This window comes from Solanum pennellii, chromosome 6 (assembly GCF_001406875.1).
Source record: "Solanum pennellii chromosome 6, SPENNV200".
Taxonomy (NCBI): domain Eukaryota; kingdom Viridiplantae; phylum Streptophyta; class Magnoliopsida; order Solanales; family Solanaceae; genus Solanum; species Solanum pennellii.
Window position 1 is genome coordinate 55,534,183 of NC_028642.1, and position 17,370 is coordinate 55,551,552.

A 17,370-nucleotide genomic window follows, 5' to 3' on the forward strand; every position below is an offset into this window, starting at 1 on the left:
TATATATATATTTCATACTAAGAGTGAAAAAGAAAGAAAATATTGTTGGCGGTTATTCAACTCTACATCGATGACATTGATAGCTCCAAAATTATTTCTTTCAAATTTTTTGATATCATTTTTTATAAATGTAATGAACACATATGAATTTGAGTAAAAATCTTTGTCGAAAATTGTAATAAATAAATATCGGCTAACTTTTTTTATATGTTAAAATCATTTATCTTCTTTTATCTTTTTCATATTTGTTCCTTATTTTTATGAGATTTGAAATAATCATATGAAGACTTTCTTTCAAATCAGAATCTTCATAGTTGATTTTCATTTATCTACATATAAATTTTTTGTATATAAAAAAAAAGAAAAAAAATAATATTAGAGCTAAAATGAAGAAAGTTTTGTAAACTAAATTATGAAAAAGATGATAGGTAGGGAGTGGGGTGCTTTCCTTTTTTGAAAGAAGTGTAACTAAAAGAAGAAAAATATTTTTAAGTTAATTATAATGCCAAGTGTCAATAAAAGAAGAAAAAAATGTAAAAAGAAAAAAGACACTATTTTAAGTCTTGCGCTTCAAGGAAGTGCAATACACATTTTTTGTCATATCTGCATTTTGTGTTTAATAGGTACATGTTTTGAACAATTTAGGTGTTCAATAGATACAAATCTTAATTGAGATGTCTAAGTGAATTATGCGTACAACTTTGAAGGGCGGTCGATGACTTAAGCCATTCTAATATATACTAACCTTACATTTGAAGTCATTACATTATAAAAAAAAATTATGATTTTAAATTTTTTAAACAAAAAGTATCATAATCAACGAGAAAAAGAGATATTGCATATCATGTAAAAGTACTATATATAATATTTATTTATAAAAAAAAAACATATAAATATGTCATTTATCAATATAACATTTTAAGATATTTTTTTTATATTTTATTTTGAACTGTGATTGCTCAATTACTCAAAATATTTTATTTCGTTTGAATTCGTCTATTTTTTCTACTTTCTTTTTTTATGGTAATTTTTTTTATTTTGTTATATAACATTTTTAAGACTCCTAAATTATTATGTTATAAATTTTTCAATTTAAAATTATCTATATTTTAAATAAAATCAGATAAATTAATTGAAACGGTGCAGTTTGGAAATGCAATATGTAATCCAATTGCTCAAAATACATCTTGTTAATTTATATATATAGACCCTGTATACTTATATCCAAAATATTCATAACTTGTTAATTTTGTTATAAATCAATTAAATAAGTGGATAGTCCATAAAGTTAGTACATGAACAACCATTCATATTCACTAGGTTACATGAACCTTTTTGGATAAGTATGTATCTATTTATTATGATACTTAATATGGTGACCTTTGGAATGATTTCTCACTCTATAAATAGGGTTGTTCATTCACTATTGTAATATATACATATGAAACTTATATATACTTGAATAAAAGAAAGTCTTCTCCTACATCTATTTCTCTTGTCTTCTTCTTATAATCTTGATTTTACAACACGTTATCAGCACGAGTCTCTACCAGTTCAAGTAAAGACTTTCAAAGCCTCGGAGGTAAGAATTTCCTTTATTTTTAAATAATGTCTAATCTTTCTAAACTTGAATTTCTTGCTCTAGACATATCGGGAAAAAGCTATCTATCATGGGCACTCGATGCAGAAATTCATCTTAATGCGATGGGTCTAGCAGACACCATCCAAGAAAATAATCAAGCATCGAATCAAAACCGTGCTAAGGCGATGATATTTCTCCGTCATCACCTTGATGAGGGTTTGAAAATGGAATATCTCACTGTTAAGGATCCTCTGGTGTTGTGGAACAATTTAAAAGATAGATATGACCACCTGAAGTTGGTTGTCCTTCCACAGGCACGTTATGATTGGATCCACTTGAGACTTCAAGATTTTAAATCTATCAGTGAGTATAACTCTTCTATGTTTAAAATTATCTCACAATTAAAATTATGTGGAGAAAATATCACTGACCATGATATGCTGGAAAAAACGTTTTCCACTTTCCCTGCCTCGAGTATGCTTCTGCAGCAGCAATACCGAGAAATGGGATTTAAAAAGTATTCCGAATTAATCTCACATCTCCTTGTTGCTGAACAACATAATGATTTACTGATGAAAAACCATGAAAGTCGACCTACTGGTTCTATGCCATTTCCTGAAGTAAATACGGCAAATTTTCACCAATCTAAGCGTGAAAAAGGTCGTGGCCCCAGTCGTGGCCGTGGTCGTGGTCGAGGAAGAAATCTCAATCATGGTGATCGTCTTGCACTAAATAATAACATTCAACACCAGCAGTGTAAAAAGAAGAATGAAAAACATGACGTAGTGCAGAAGAAAAATTCAGACAACAAATGTTATCGATGTGGAGGAAAAGGACATTGGTCACGTACCTGTCGTACGCCAAGGCACCTGGTTGAGTTATATCAAGCTTCCCTGAAGGAGGTGAAAAATAACGCAGAAGCCAACTTTATCACGGAAGATACTGTTGAACCCATGCATCTAGATGTAGCGGATTTCTTTGAGAACCCCGAAGGAAAGATAGATCACCTGATAGGTGATGGGTCTGTGATAATATAAATATATTTCATTTTCGTCGTTTATATGAACTAGTATGAATATGTTTTCCTAGATTTGTAAATAACTAAAAGGTTGTGTATTGTTTTTGTTTAGTAATAATATTATAATGTTTATTTCTTTTATATCTTTTATCTTGAAGAATATATGGATACCTCAATGATCAATCATGAAGATATTTGTATAATTGATAGTGGAACAACGCACGCCATATTCAAAGATGAGAAATACTTCTCCTACTTGCTTAGAAGAAAAGCAAATGTTACTACAATTTCTGGTAATTCAAACTTAATAGAAGGCTCCGGAAGAGCTACTATATTTCTGCCTAAGGGGACAAAACTTGTCATAGAAGATGCTTTGTTCTCTTCTAAATCCCCAAGAAACCTGTTAAGTTTTAAAGATATTCGCCGAAATGGATATCATGTTGAGACAATAAATGAAATGAATGTTGAATACCTTGGTATTACCAAGATTGTCTCAAACCAGAAATATGTATTGGAGAAATTATCAACTTTATCTTCTGGCCTGTATTATGCAAAAATAAGTACGATTGAAGCACACTCTATCGTAAACCAGAAGTTTACTGACTTAAAGACTTTTGTGCTTTGGCATGACCGAATAGGTCATCCTGGATCAATAATGATGAGACGAATCATTGAAAACTCAAATGGTCATCCATTAAAGAACCTGAAGATTCTTACAAATGATGAGTTTTCATGTGCTGCTTGCTGCCAAGGCAAATTGATTACTAGGCCATCACCAATGAAGGTTAACATTGAATCCCCTCAATTTTTGGAACGAATACATGGGGATATTTGTGGACCTATTCACCCATCTAGTGGGTCGTTTAGATATTTTATGGTCCTAATAGACGCATCTTCAAGATGGTCTCATGTGTGCCTCTTATCATCTCGCAACCTGGCGTTTGCAAAATTATTGGCACAAATGATACGATTAAGAGCGCAATTTCCAGATTATCCCATTAAGACAATTCGTCTTGATAATGCTGGCGAATTCACATCCCAAGCTTTTGATGCTTATTGCGTATCGGTAGGGATAAAAGTTGAACATCCTGTAGCTCATGTTCATACTCAAAATGGCCTTGCTGAGTCATTTATTAAGCGCTTACAATTGATAGCAAGACCTCTACTTATGAAAAGTGAGTTGCCTACTACTGTTTGGGGTCATGCTATCTTACATGCAGCATCACTTGTTCGTCTCAGACCGACTCATTATAATAAATACTCCCCATTACAATTGGTATTTGGTCATGAACCAAATATTGCTCATCTTCGAATTTTTGGATGTGCTGTATATGTGCCTGTAGCACCACCTCAGCGCACCAAGATGGGCCCTCAAAGAAGGTTAGGCATATATGTTGGGTTTGATTCACCCTCAATAATTCGCTACCTTGAGCCATTGACGGGAGATTTATTCACTGCAAGATTTGCAGATTGTCGATTTGATGAAACAAATTTTCCGCAATTAGGGGGAGAGAAAAATAAACTTAAAAGTGAAATTGCATGGAAAGTTTCGTCATTATCTCATTTTGATCCACGCTCCCCTGTGTGTGAACAAGAGGTCCAGAAGATCATCCATTTGCAAAACATAGCAAATCAAATGCCAGACGCATTTACTGATTCAAAAAGGATAACAAAGTCACATATTCCTGCAGTAAATGTGCCTATCCGAATCGACGTCCCAAAAGGACCATCTACAAGTGTCATAGCTTCTGAATCACAAATACGCCTGAAGCGTGGTAGACCATTGGGTTCAAAAGATAAGAATCCTAGAAAAAGAAGTACAAAAAATGACACTACAAAAGAATTTCACGAAGAAATTCAAGATCTGATTAATCCTGATATTCCTGAAGAAATCAGTGAACCCGAGACTCAAGTAAATGAAGAACTCTCAATAAGTTCTTCTACAGGTGATGGGATAAGTTTAGATCGATCAAAAATCATAGTGGATAATGTTTTCGCATATGATGTTGCACTTAACATTATGCAAGGAAATGAGGATCTTGAACCTCTATCCGTCGAAGAATGTCGACAAAGACATGATTGGCCAAAATGGAAAGAAGCAATTGAATCAGAATTGAATTCACTTGCTAAGCGTGAGGTTTTTGGACCAGTAGTCCAAACGCCTAGTGATGTTAAACCAATTGGCTATAAATGGGTCTTTGTACGAAAAAGAAATGAGAGAAATGAGATTGTAAGATACAAGGCACGCCTTGTTGCACAAGGATTCTCTCAACGACCTGGTGTCGACTATGAAGAAACATATTCACCTGTTATGGATGCAATAACTTTTCGATATCTCATCGGTTTAGCTGTACATGAAAATCTTGAAATTCGTCTAATGGATGTGGTTACAGCTTACCTTTACGGTTCACTTGATAATGAAATTTATATGAAAGTTCCAGAAGGACTTAAAATGCCTGAAGCATGTAGTTCAAAATCTCGGGAAATATATTCAATCAGATTACAAAAGTCATTATATGGCTTAAAACAATCAGGGCGCATGTGGTATAATCGCCTCAGTGAGTACTTGATAAAACAAGGTTATATAAACGATGTCATTTGTCCTTGTATATTTATTAAGAAAACAACATTGGGATTTGTTATTCTTGCTGTTTATGTTGATGACATTAATCTCATTGGAACTCCAGAAGAGGTTCAAAAGGCAATTGAATATCTAAAGGAAGAATTTGAGATGAAAGACCTTGGAAAGACAAAAATTTGTCTTGGACTACAAATAGAATATTTAGTAGACGGGGTCTTCATCCATCAATCTGCCTATACTGAGAAAATCTTGAAACGATTTTACATGGACAAAGCACATCCATTAAGTACTCCAATGGTTGTCCGATCACTTGAAGTGAGTAAGGATCCATTCCGACCTCAAGAAGAGAATGAGGAACCTCTTGGTCCAGAAGTACCTTATCTTAGTGCAATTGGGGCACTTATGTATCTTGCTAATGCTACGAGACCTGACATAGCATTTTCTGTTAATTTGTTAGCAAGATATAGTTCTTCCCCTACACGAAGACATTGGAAAGGAGTTAAACATATATTGCGATATCTAAGGGGAACTAGTGATATGGGTCTGTTTTATACTAACAAAGATAGTGCAGATCTTGTTGGTCATGCAGATGCAGGTTATTTATCTGACCCACATAAAGCTCGATCACAAACAGGCTATCTGTTCACATATGGAGGTACTGCTATATCATGGCGATCTATGAAGCAGTCTATTGTCGCTACTTCTTCAAATCATGCTGAGATAATAGCCATTCATGAAGCAAGTAGAGAATGTGTATGGTTAAGATCAGTAATACATTCTATCAAAGAAAGATGTGGTTTGAAGTGTGACGTCAAGATACCCACAATACTCTTTGAAGACAATGCTGCATGCATAGCTCAATTAAAAGGAGGCTTTATAAAAGGAGATAGAACGAAACACATTTCACCAAAATTATTCTTCACACATGATCTCCAGAAGAATGGTGATATTGATGTGCGACAAATTCGTTCGAGTGATAATCCAGCAGATTTATTTACTAAATCTTTACCGGCCTCAACTCTTGAGAAGATGGTTCACAAAATTGGAATGCGGAAACTTAACCATCTGAATCGTGGTTTTTATCAGGGGGAGTAAAATACGCACTGTACTCTTTTTTCCTTAATCTAGGTTTTGTCCCATTGGGTTTTCCTAGAAAGGTTTTTAATGAGGCAGCAAATAATGCGTATCAAAAGATATGTGTACTCTTTTTCCTTCACTAGAATTTTTTCCCACAGGGTTTTTTTCTAGTAAGGTTTTAACGAGGCACAATATCTATGGACATCCAAGGGGGAGTGTTATAAATCCATTAAATAAGTGGATAGTCCATAAAGTTAGTACATGAACAACCATTCATATTCACTAGGTTACATGAACCTTTTTGGATAAGTATGTATCTATTTATTATGATACTTAATATGGTGACCTTTGGAATGATTTCTCACTCTATAAATAGGGTTGTTCATTCACTATTGTAATATATACATATGAAACTTATATATACTTGAATAAAAGAAAGTCTTCTCCTACATCTATTTCTCTTGTCTTCTTCTTATAATCTTGATTTTACAAGAAATTTAACTTTATAAGTTTGATGTGTATTATATTACTAGATTTAGGAACGTGCGTTGCACGTTTATCCCAAGATACTTCATATAAATTTTGTATCGTAAAATTTATCATTGTTTCGATAGAAACTACATATATCTTCCTAGTAAAAATATTATATCTTTAATTATAAAATTGACTAAAAGTGCATAAAGTAAAAATAACTATCACACAAATTCAATATTCCAATGAAGATATTAAAATACAACATGATAGATTAATGTATACAAAGCAACAGGCCATAGTAAATTATCAATAATAGTAACACAACAATAGAAAGTACGTTGTACAATAACAACAAGCAAGAAACATAAATGTTAAATTAAATAAATAAAAAGAGACGAGAAAAGAGAGCATAGAAATTTTCTCATTTTTTTTCAATTGGTTTAAGTTTATATATTATTGTGTGAAATGTTACTATTTATTATTGGATAACATTGAGAAATACAAAGAGTTGTCATAAATAAATATTAATCCATTTGAGATTATCGATGAGAAATGAGAGTAATGAACATAATGAATATAATTAGTGAGAGTCACATACATTTACAAGTTGATGGTAAGTTATGTATACTAATATGATGATTTACTATTTACTATTTAATATTAACATTTAATTTATTAAACAATTTATAAAATTCAAATGTACTGTGTAAACAAAACTGTAATCTAAGAATAAAATATATAAAAGAATTCAAATATACTAAATTTGTAATGGAAAATCATTATGACTAAGTATTAAAAAATTTATACGAAAATACACCATTCAATCAAATACATTCTTAAAATAAAATTACAAGTACAAAAAAAAAATCAAATATGGGAGCAAGTTTAGCATAAGGCTACCAACAAAAATGCAAATTGATAATGTAAATTGAAGATATTCCTTTCCATATTTTTAAGACATTCCTTTCCCTGTTTTTTATTGATAATGCAAGTTGAAAAAAAGCTATAGTAATAAACATTTAACCTTTGACCATAAAAAAAAGTTAAAAGTTTTGGAAGAGAAGTTAACGAAAGCGACATTCAACTACATAAATGGAGGGGTCTTATCATAGTTCTAATCTCGGCAAATTACAAAAACAAAATACATCAAACTCCGATATTCTAGTAATTGAAGTGTTATTCATCCCTATAATTACATTCGCCTTGTAATCTTGACAGAAATCCTCTTTGCCTTGAAATTTTCTTCACTTGATTAAATCTTCTCTAGTCTTCCACACACAAAAATTGTATCACGTATAAATCTTTCTATGAAAATACTATTAGAAAATTTTCATAGAAAGATTTGTATTTATAGGGAAAAAAATATAGTTTTGGAATATGAAGATTCACTTACAAAGTTGAAAGGTCAAGTATTATTATAAATTAAAAACAAATATTAATTAAAGATATAAATTAATTTGGAAGATGAAACACATACATGTATCTATTCAAAGGGATAACTCTTATTTTTAATATTTAATTAATTATTTATTTAATAACATTTGAATTTGGCATAAGGGTAAAATTGTAATTCAACTTTTCTACTTTGGAGCTTCACACTTATAATAATATATGATAATATTAATACAAGACCACAATCACTTGTATTGCCGTTATAAAAAGAGTAATTGCAAAGGCCACTTTAAATTATTGACACCTCGATTTGCCGTTATAAAAAGAGTAATTGCAACGGCCACTTTAAATTATTGACACCTCGATAACATCATGTCCTTTTGGTTGATTTTCAGAGAACAAACAACACTGTATGGTTTACTGAAACATGCTCAATTTTATTCGTAGTCACAATACAAACAACCACACAGAGGTCTTTGTAATTGAAACTCATGTTTTAGGAAATTACAGGAGACGATACAAACACTTGCAACCTCTTTTTACATCACAACATTAATCAGTCTTTGTTTCTCCAGTCCTGATAGTCTCGGGATACAACACGTTTTGCGCGCCGGTATAATCCGCTACTTTCTTGCTAAGTGCATCCTCTGGTGAAGTTCCGGTGAGATGCATCAGCCTGTACATCCATTCTAACACCTCCGGCGCAAACACCTTCCACAAGTAGCTAACCCGAAACCAAGCTGGTATTGTAACATACCTTTCACCTCGGCAAGCACTATTGACAATTGTCTTGGCACATGATTCAACTTTGGCTACTGGTGTCGCGCCTATGAATACCTAAGTTCACACAAAAACGTTCACTTTCTTCCTCAAAACGAGTAATGTATGTAACTCTTTGTAGAAGCAAATGAGGAAACTTGAGCCTAAACCAAATAGATTATGCAAGAAACATAGTCCCTAGCTCGGATGAAAATGCAAGAACTAGTAGCAAAGAGGAAAACTTACATCCCTCATTCCTTGATCAACCTCTACATCGCCACCCTTACCGATGTATTTGCCTTGCGTTAGTTCAGATTCAACAAAGCCAGGCGTCACCAGAGTTATTTTGATGTCCTGCCCCAACTCAATTCTTAACGTCTCGAAGAATTGAGATACTGCTGCTTTGCTTGCCTGCCATGACAAAATTTTCAATAGGGTCATCAAGATAAAATGTTACTGTTTCCAATGGAAGAACAGAAGCAGTTAAGTTTATACTTAGCTACTTACATTGTAAAAGCTTGATCTTGGAGCAGGCAGCCAAGAAGCAGATGAAGAAAGCACAATGATCCTTCCCCCACTATACCTAAGATATGGAATCGCAAAGCGAGTCATGTAAACAGAACCCCAGAAGTTGATGTCCTGCGAAATACAGAAACATGTAAATAGCAATTACTATAACTTTAGTCCACGAGTAGTGCACAATTTTTCCCCATCAAGTTAAAATCACATATAACACTAAGTAGATGCGAGTCAATCCTGATTTATCAACCTAAAAAACTCAACAAATAACCTAATACAACCGATTGATATACATCGAGTCATCGACTATGAAAATGACTAAGAACGACAAACTACAGCAGATGACCAAGTCAATCTCTTGTTAGCATTCTCTCAGGTTTATATTCGGTATTCCACGGGTAGTTCAGACCCTAGTTAAAGTTTCTGTTCTAGCTCAACACAATGAAAGTACATAGCACTAGTAAACTTATTTGTCACCGATATCATTAACATTTACAAAGGGGAAGTAATCATGAATTTCATTTATGGTTAATTGTGATAAACTTCAAACTGTCTGCTTATAGGTAACAATCAAAACCAATTTCCACTTTACCATGACAGATTTAAAATCAGTGACATCCTCTGTATCTTCAAACAGAGTAATCGCCTGCACTCCAGCATTATTAACCAGATGGTCCACTGCATTAATAACACCACAACGCAACAGAAAAGAGTCATAAAACATGATTAATCATTCTATAAAAAAAACTTATAAACACGAGAATCAAACGAATTAAAACTGACGTCGGCCAAAGTGACTCATGGTTTGATCAACAATCCTTCTACAGTCTTCGGCTTTCGAAACATCAGCTTGAATTGTTATAACATCTGGTGAGCCTAGTTCACGTGCCCCTTCGGCCACTTCATTCAAACTTCTATCTCTTCTGGCTGCAAGAGTTAAACATGCTCCTCTTTTGGCGTACTCATATGCCAGATACTGCAAATTGTTAAAAAAATTTCCCTCATCAGTTGCAGAGTTATAAATTTATAGAAGGGGTTTTAAATGTAGAAATTTTTAACCCCTTCTCCACATTTTTTCGTTCATGTAAAAAAGGAATTGATTAATCAACGAGTTATACATACTATATAAGTACTAATTCCCCAAGCCCAAGAAAATTCAACTAAAGTTCCCTTAAATTAGGTGATCCTAACTTTAGAATCCATGTATTATTACTCGGTGTCAAATCAAACTATATCACATAAATTAAAACGAATAAAAATAGTTGAAATTAACGAACCTCGCCAATGCCAGATGAAGCCCCAGTGATGATGACGACCTTTCCAGCAACATCTTCACTAAAAAGTGTGCCCAAAATTGAGAGAACAAACTTGAAAAATTGAAAAGGTGGCAAGAAAAGAAGCAAGCTGAAGAAAGAAACTGGAGGAGCTACTAAATTGAGAAACTTGTGAATCAGTTCAACCAACATTGTTACTAATGATTTGGCCTACGTTGCTCAAGACTCAAACAAGTGAAATTATATTTATGGACTCTGAAACTTGCAAACGTTTAAGATAATGAAAAGAAAAGAAAAAACAAAAAACAGAAAGAGTAGAGTATTATTATCCTTGATAAAAGCAAAACATAAAGATGGAGATGAAGGTGGAAGCGGTGTTGTATTTACTACCATTGTTGGCACCACTGCATGGAAGCAACATGACACGTTTTCGCAGTCAAAGCGGCTGTGATGTGTCGTTTTGTATTGAAGAGATACATACAAGATTAGATCCATATAGACGTCATCGATTCCGATATATCTCATTTGCGCGCTGCTTACGCACAAAAACTAGCTACTTCTCGTTAAAATCAATCTCTTTCGGCTTGATATTCGATATTGATCGTTTCGATTTTAACACAGATGATTAAATAGCGAATCTTATAGATGAAAAGATTAAAAAAAATCTACTATAAAAAATGGTCCATGATTTAAATTTCTCTCTCATTTTGTCATTGATTAGTAAGGAATAGGATGAGATGTATGATGCTTCGAGTCTATACTTGATTACAAAAATAAAGATCCAGACTATCGATTATGCAAATTTAACTGAGGGCAACAAGGCTGGACGTGTTGCAAACCAATTAACAAGCTGTACTTGCATTGAGAACACTATGGCTATACAGTTAACGATCAAGTGAGAACAGATCTCAACACCAATTCCATACAACATCATTCAAACAAAAACTTTCATTGATAAGCAAACGATTATTACATATACATATTTGAAACTTTCACCAATTCCTATTCATTAGTATTATTACAGATAATAGTTTTCTTCGGCTGATTAGAACATAAGAACGCAGAGCTTCCACATGAATCCGCCTGCTCAATCAGTCCGATCCTCACTGGTTTTCACGCTCACCTGTCCCAAAAAAAAAATAAAAAATTAGCACCAGCATTATTACGACGAGTATATATAACTTAAATCCTAATTTTGTTTATTAAAGTTTGAAAAATTTAACTACAACAATTTATAGAAGGACAAGATAAATGATTTGATCACCTTGGCAGGACTGACAGCCACAGGTGGAGGCGATTTGTCTCTAAAATATCGAGCTCCATATTTGGTGATGAGTTTTTCCCTAACAAACTTCTCATAAATAAAAGCAGCTCCCCTGAACTGGGGAAGAACAAGCCATGCTACCATTGCTAGCTTTAAATCATACCAAATAGGTATCCTACAATTAAACCAAGTACTTATATAAAAATTGAACATCAATACATATTTTTTTCGCAGTTCGATAATTATTTATGTAATCGCAAACGAGTTTTGAGCATGTTAACACGATTTTTTTTCAAATCTATAACTAACCCAATTAATTACAAGGTTATTACTAACTCAAAAACGTTACTTACCATTGAAGCATGGGTTGAAGGAGCATCTCCATAAGAGTGAGAAAAGAATAGAGAATCCAATAAGCAAGCCATTGCTCATCATCCAACTTTGATGTACTCTCTATAGCCACTACTGATGCATATCTTTATCATAAAGAGAGAAAAAAAAGACGGTAAACTCTCGAAATTGAAACTATGTTGTATAAAATAAAACAAAGCAAGTATACTAAAAGAGGTAAAGGAATACAAATACTTACAGAGGATAGAGCAACATCACGGATGGCCTGCATATAAATCAGAAGGAGATTATAATTTTAAGGAGAAATTAAAGAGGAAATACAAATGAAAAAGTAATAACTAAAATATTTACCCGGCAAGTGTATGAAGGTGAGTCATGAGAGTCAAGAATTTACCCATGATTATTGAAAAAAACCAAAAGATTTGTTGCTGCAACTAAAGAACAATACCGATCCTTCTTCTGTTCTCTAATTAGTCACCCCAATTGCAGTTTTATTAGAATTGTTTCAAACAGAGATAGTTACAACACATTCATAACACCAACACGTGGAGGCTGCTAAAGCTAGCAACTAGGCATCTCATTCTCCAGCCAACGTGCTACAAATTTTTTTCGAATAAAATAATTTAAATATACATACTCTTTTGCGTTTTCATGTGTCAAAATATTCTTTAATTTTGCAAATTTTTTTTAAAATTTCTTTATGAAAGGAGCAACTTTCAAGTCTATTTATTTTTTAATATTTTAATTGAGAATATATAATTAGAACGATATAAATAGTCCTCTATTTTTTAAATATTTCTAAAGAGATATGATAAGTCAAATACGAATAAATATAGATAAAGGAAGAAGTATTACTTTTAAAGAGGTTAGGTGAATTCATTTCAAAAATAAAAATTCATAGAGCCAAGTGATATCTACGTGAGTACGCCACTGTTACATGACGAAGTTTGTACAAAGTATCCTCGTGACTTTTGATTTTAATGGCAGGACATTTTTGTGAACATGAGAAAAAATTACCAACTTTTATAAAAGGAAAAGACTCAAATATGTCATCGAACTTTCAGAAAAGGCTCATTTATGCCATCAGTTAAAAGTTTAGCTCGTTTATATCATTACCATTAAATAAAAGGCTCATTTATGCTTTCCCATTATTTTAACGGTGTTTTGCAAAACCATTTTTGACACGTGGTCAATTCTAATTCAGCCATGTCATCAATTTTTTTAATTAAATAAAAAATAATTTTCCAATTTTTTTTCAGAATTTTAATTTCTTTTATTGAAAAAAATTGATGACATGCCCAAATTCGGCCACGTCATCAATTTATTTAATAAAAAAATTAATTCAATTTTTTTCTTTAGAATTATAATTTTTTTAATTAAAAAAATTGATGACATGGTCAAATTATAATTGACCACGTGTCAAAAATGGTTTTGCAAAACTACCGTTAAAAAAAATGGCATGGATGAGTCTTTCTTTAACGGTAATGACATAAATAAGTCAAACTTTTAACTAGTGGCATAAATGAGCCTTTTCTGAAAATTCGATTACATATTTGAGCCTTTTCCCTTTATAAAAGGTATTTGATCATGTAAAGTGAAACAGACAAAGGTAAATTACTTAATCTTTGGCATTATGTTAATATCATTGTACTAAATAAATATTTAAATCGATTTCTATTCATATGATGCATATAACTCTGGTGGATGGCTGGCTGGCTAGCTTTAGTTCGATAGTACCGGTTGAATTAACGATTTTCCTCTTTCAGAACTTGTTCATAATCCAATCACTGGATTCCAATGTGAAGAGCATCGTACATTTTACGTTATTCCTTTCATGACTCGTTAAGGTATAACCAATTCCTGGCAGGTTGGAGTAACCAGTGTGACCATAATAATTCATTTACTAGTAGTATGTAACATCAATTCCATCCCATTTACCAGAGATTGGTTATGTAACACAACACACATGTAAAATAAAGCTGTAGTCTATAAGAATACAGAATATACATGGTACTGCACAACAATTGATTGTGTAGGTCTCTGTGCAATGTATATGGGTAAATTAAGCAATTATTTGATCATCACCAATGCACATTAGACCTCATTGTTCGAGGTCTGTCTCATTGACCACTAGGTCACACCTGTATGTGTGCTAAAGCTAAATTCTCCAGTTAAAGAAATACACATTAGTGCTTTAAGAGAAGAAATCTAATGATTTCGCAAATGATTAAACAAGCACAACGACACAAAAGATTGATGAAAACCCAAAATTCTTTGGAGTGCATCCCCATTGTTAGGTCAGATACTATATATGATATCATACAGAGAATTCTAAAGCGTACATTAATGTAGCAAAGACATCTAAAATCTAACAAATCACAAAATATGGACTGCTTTGCCCAGAAAACCTAACCTTTTCTGTATACGAGACAACACAATTGATATAGGATGCACTAACATAGAAATCATTTGCTGACCAAGTTTCTTCAACAATCTCAATAGTTCTTCAACTAAAAAATGAAGCCACTCTGATAGGATAAAAGAACGGGTAGAATGCAAGCTCCAATATTGGTCACAACAGCTCGACAGTTATGTGAAATGTGATTAATGATTAAGCTGGTCATTCAGGGTTGCATTGGAATGAATATACGTCAGGAAATAATTAATCAGCAGCTAGTAAATGCATCCTTTCTTGAACAGCATTAAAACTATTACTCGATAAGTGCAGGCAATACTGGAACACCCAACAGAGTAGGAGATGCTAAAATAGTCAATTTTTGGATTGAACATTTCTATATTTATCCGGTATTAGCAATAAGATATAATCTTTCAAAGCGAAGTAAATAAAAGTACGCATCAGCCAGTTGAATTTCAAAGAAATGGAGAAAGCTTGCACAATGAAGGATAGCCAGAAGGCTCACTCCAAATAAGCCTCAAAACTCAAAAAAAACCTTGTGTTTAATGCTAAAGTAGGATAAGAGAACAAACCACTTGCACATCAATCAACAGGGAAGGATAAAAAGGTTAAGAAAGAGCTCCTCCGGAGATTGTTCCATCGTATCTCAGCGATCAATGGGATTTAAAATTAATCAACCTAAGGTGTTGATGGAGCAGATGATTGGACAGAATAAGAAACTGGTGTTTCTCTACGAAGCTCCTTAACTACAGCGGCCAAGGCCTCAGGATTGAAACCCAGTTCAGAGAGTGCAATCAGAATGGATAAAGCGTGACGATCAAGCCCAGTGTCAAGAATGTTTGACATATGAAATACCAGATCCAGTGAATCCCGTGCATTGCGTGCAGCTTCTGGATCCATTTGAGAAACTGTAAATCCACAATCATGAATAGGAAAAGGTGATAAGTACTTATGATTGAATCCATGCCTTGTACATGAGAACTCATTAAAGTGAACAGAACAAGAAACGAATACTAATTTTCTGAAACAGAAAAATTTACCAGTACAGTGAACTGGATCAGCTTGTTTTCCTACATCAACTTTCTACGATGAGAAGATCCTGAGTTATAAAACCTTTGGAACGTGAGGAAACCACAACCCAAGAATACTGGGATATTAACAGAAGGAAGAAAGATTTAAATATAAAGATTAATTTTCTAATTACTGATAGACACAGAAATTAGTTTTCAAAAAGAGCATTAATTATCAAGTTCTATGACATAAAAACCTCAGTTCACCGTTTTATGTGATATTTCAGATTGGTCAGAATATGAATTCTGCAGTTGCAATAACTTGAATGATTTTGGCAAGTTGAATGAATTTTACAATTGTCATATTTCATGCTGAAAATTCACAAAATAATAATAAAAAAAAAACACTACATATTTTATGACATTAGTTCGCTTACTGAAGATTTGAAAAATAGTCACATAACACTCGATACACTATTTTACTATTCCACCTTCTTTCCTATATTTCTCTTTTTTAAAAAAGGCACAGAAGCAAATGAAATGCATAATGATGCATTTTTAGAAAAATGACGGTGGTGCTTCAACCAACTTGTGCGTCTGTAATAGTACTCAAGCACAATGCAGGCCAAATCTATTCATTAAGGTTAGGGCAAATGGGATCACCCTAAGTAGTGTAGCTTCATTTGAAACCTCAGAACCCCAGGCTACTACCATTCATTACTCCTACTCCTCAACCATTCAACCACACTCTTGAGGACACAAAAATGTAAGTTAACTTGTAAGAAACACAAAGACCAATACACATAATTGCATACTATATATAGAGAGATCGATGATAAAGTTCACCAAACAATTCAATTACAGAGAATTCAGGTGGTATTGAGGAGGATTTCATTAACTAGAGAGTGAGATTCAGAATGCAATATATCATCCTGTCATCTCCATTTATATCCTTTACATCTACCCAAAATATGAAAAACCTCCATGTATTAGTACAATATCACAACAATTAGTTACACGAGGAGCAAATAAAATGTAAAAGAAAGAAAACAATATTCCTAATTCATACTTTATCGTTAAGATCATTGGAATAAATAGATAGAGAGAGCGCTCTTAGTAGCTCAATTGGTTGGTTATCTGAATTTTCACCTAGGTTTTGATTTCCATTGTAATCACTTCCCCATCATTGAACCAAAGTACGAAAATAAAGACAGAGAAAAGAGATAGAAATCATACAACTTGATCGCGCAGAACATAGAGAGTGAGAATTCGCCGGAGGGAAAGTGAACGGGAAGACTAGTCAGAACTTCGCCGAAGAAAAAAAGCTGTGGGAAATTTGAAATTAGGGCCAAAATAAATTGGATTCGGGTTGATCTCCTACTAGCCCATAATGGAATGAATTTGGGCTTGTGTATTTCGTGTCTTCCCATCGGGTAAAAAGCCCAATGTGATCTTTTCGTCACCAAAAAAAGCCCAAAAGACAAAAAAATTCGCCGTTGCCGGGGATCGAACCCGGGTCACCCGCGTGACAGGCGGGAATACTTACCACTATACTACAACGACTTTGCTGATGTAAATCAGCCAAAAACATATAAAACTAAAAATAATTTTGTTATTTTCTCATCCATTATGGAAAAATCAAGCATATTAGTA

General features: G+C 33.2%; 2 protein-coding genes and 1 non-coding gene across 3 annotated transcripts; all 3 read right to left on the reverse strand.

Moving 5' to 3' along the window:
• Nucleotides 1-8,452: 8,452 nt before the first annotated feature.
• LOC107022645 (11-beta-hydroxysteroid dehydrogenase 1B-like) lies at nt 8,453-11,104 on the reverse strand. The gene is made up of 6 exons (XM_015223242.2): nt 10,680-11,104; nt 10,186-10,378; nt 9,995-10,080; nt 9,391-9,522; nt 9,130-9,294; nt 8,453-8,961 (listed from the first exon to the last, which is right to left on the reverse strand). Exons 1-6 carry the CDS (start codon nt 10,866-10,868, stop codon nt 8,677-8,679), a joined length of 1,050 nt encoding a protein of 349 aa, XP_015078728.1. The 5' UTR covers nt 10,869-11,104; the 3' UTR covers nt 8,453-8,676.
• A 490-nt stretch (nt 11,105-11,594) lies between these two features.
• Nucleotides 11,595-12,853, reverse strand: LOC107022793 (HVA22-like protein e). Its single transcript, XM_015223382.2, has 5 exons — nt 12,643-12,853; nt 12,530-12,556; nt 12,294-12,416; nt 11,941-12,115; nt 11,595-11,799 (listed from the first exon to the last, which is right to left on the reverse strand). Exons 1-5 carry the CDS (start codon nt 12,687-12,689, stop codon nt 11,764-11,766), a joined length of 408 nt encoding a protein of 135 aa, XP_015078868.1. The 5' UTR covers nt 12,690-12,853; the 3' UTR covers nt 11,595-11,763.
• A 4,355-nt stretch (nt 12,854-17,208) lies between these two features.
• Nucleotides 17,209-17,280, reverse strand: TRNAD-GUC. Its single transcript has one exon. It is a non-coding gene; the product is annotated as a tRNA-Asp (tRNA).
• Between the last annotated feature and the right edge of the window lie 90 nt (nt 17,281-17,370).

What these genes read in the sequence shown, in the direction of transcription:
- LOC107022793 (XM_015223382.2), bottom strand. Translation starts at nt 12,689, where the DNA reads ATGGGTAAATTCTTGACTCTCATGACTCACCTTCATACACTTGCCGG. An exon ending in CACCTTCATACACTTGCCGG is followed by an intron (nt 12,557 to 12,642) that starts GTAAATATTTTA and finishes ATTTATATGCAG; the next exon opens with GCCATCCGTGATGTTGCTCT. An exon ending in GTGATGTTGCTCTATCCTCT is followed by an intron (nt 12,417 to 12,529) that starts GTAAGTATTTGT and finishes TTTATGATAAAG; the next exon opens with ATATGCATCAGTAGTGGCTA.
- LOC107022645 (XM_015223242.2), bottom strand. Translation starts at nt 10,868, where the DNA reads ATGTTGGTTGAACTGATTCACAAGTTTCTCAATTTAGTAGCTCCTCCA. An exon ending in CATGAGTCACTTTGGCCGAC is followed by an intron (nt 10,081 to 10,185) that starts GTCAGTTTTAAT and finishes TTATTAATGCAG; the next exon opens with TGGACCATCTGGTTAATAAT. An exon ending in CAAGATCAAGCTTTTACAAT is followed by an intron (nt 9,295 to 9,390) that starts GTAAGTAGCTAA and finishes TTGTCATGGCAG; the next exon opens with GCAAGCAAAGCAGCAGTATC.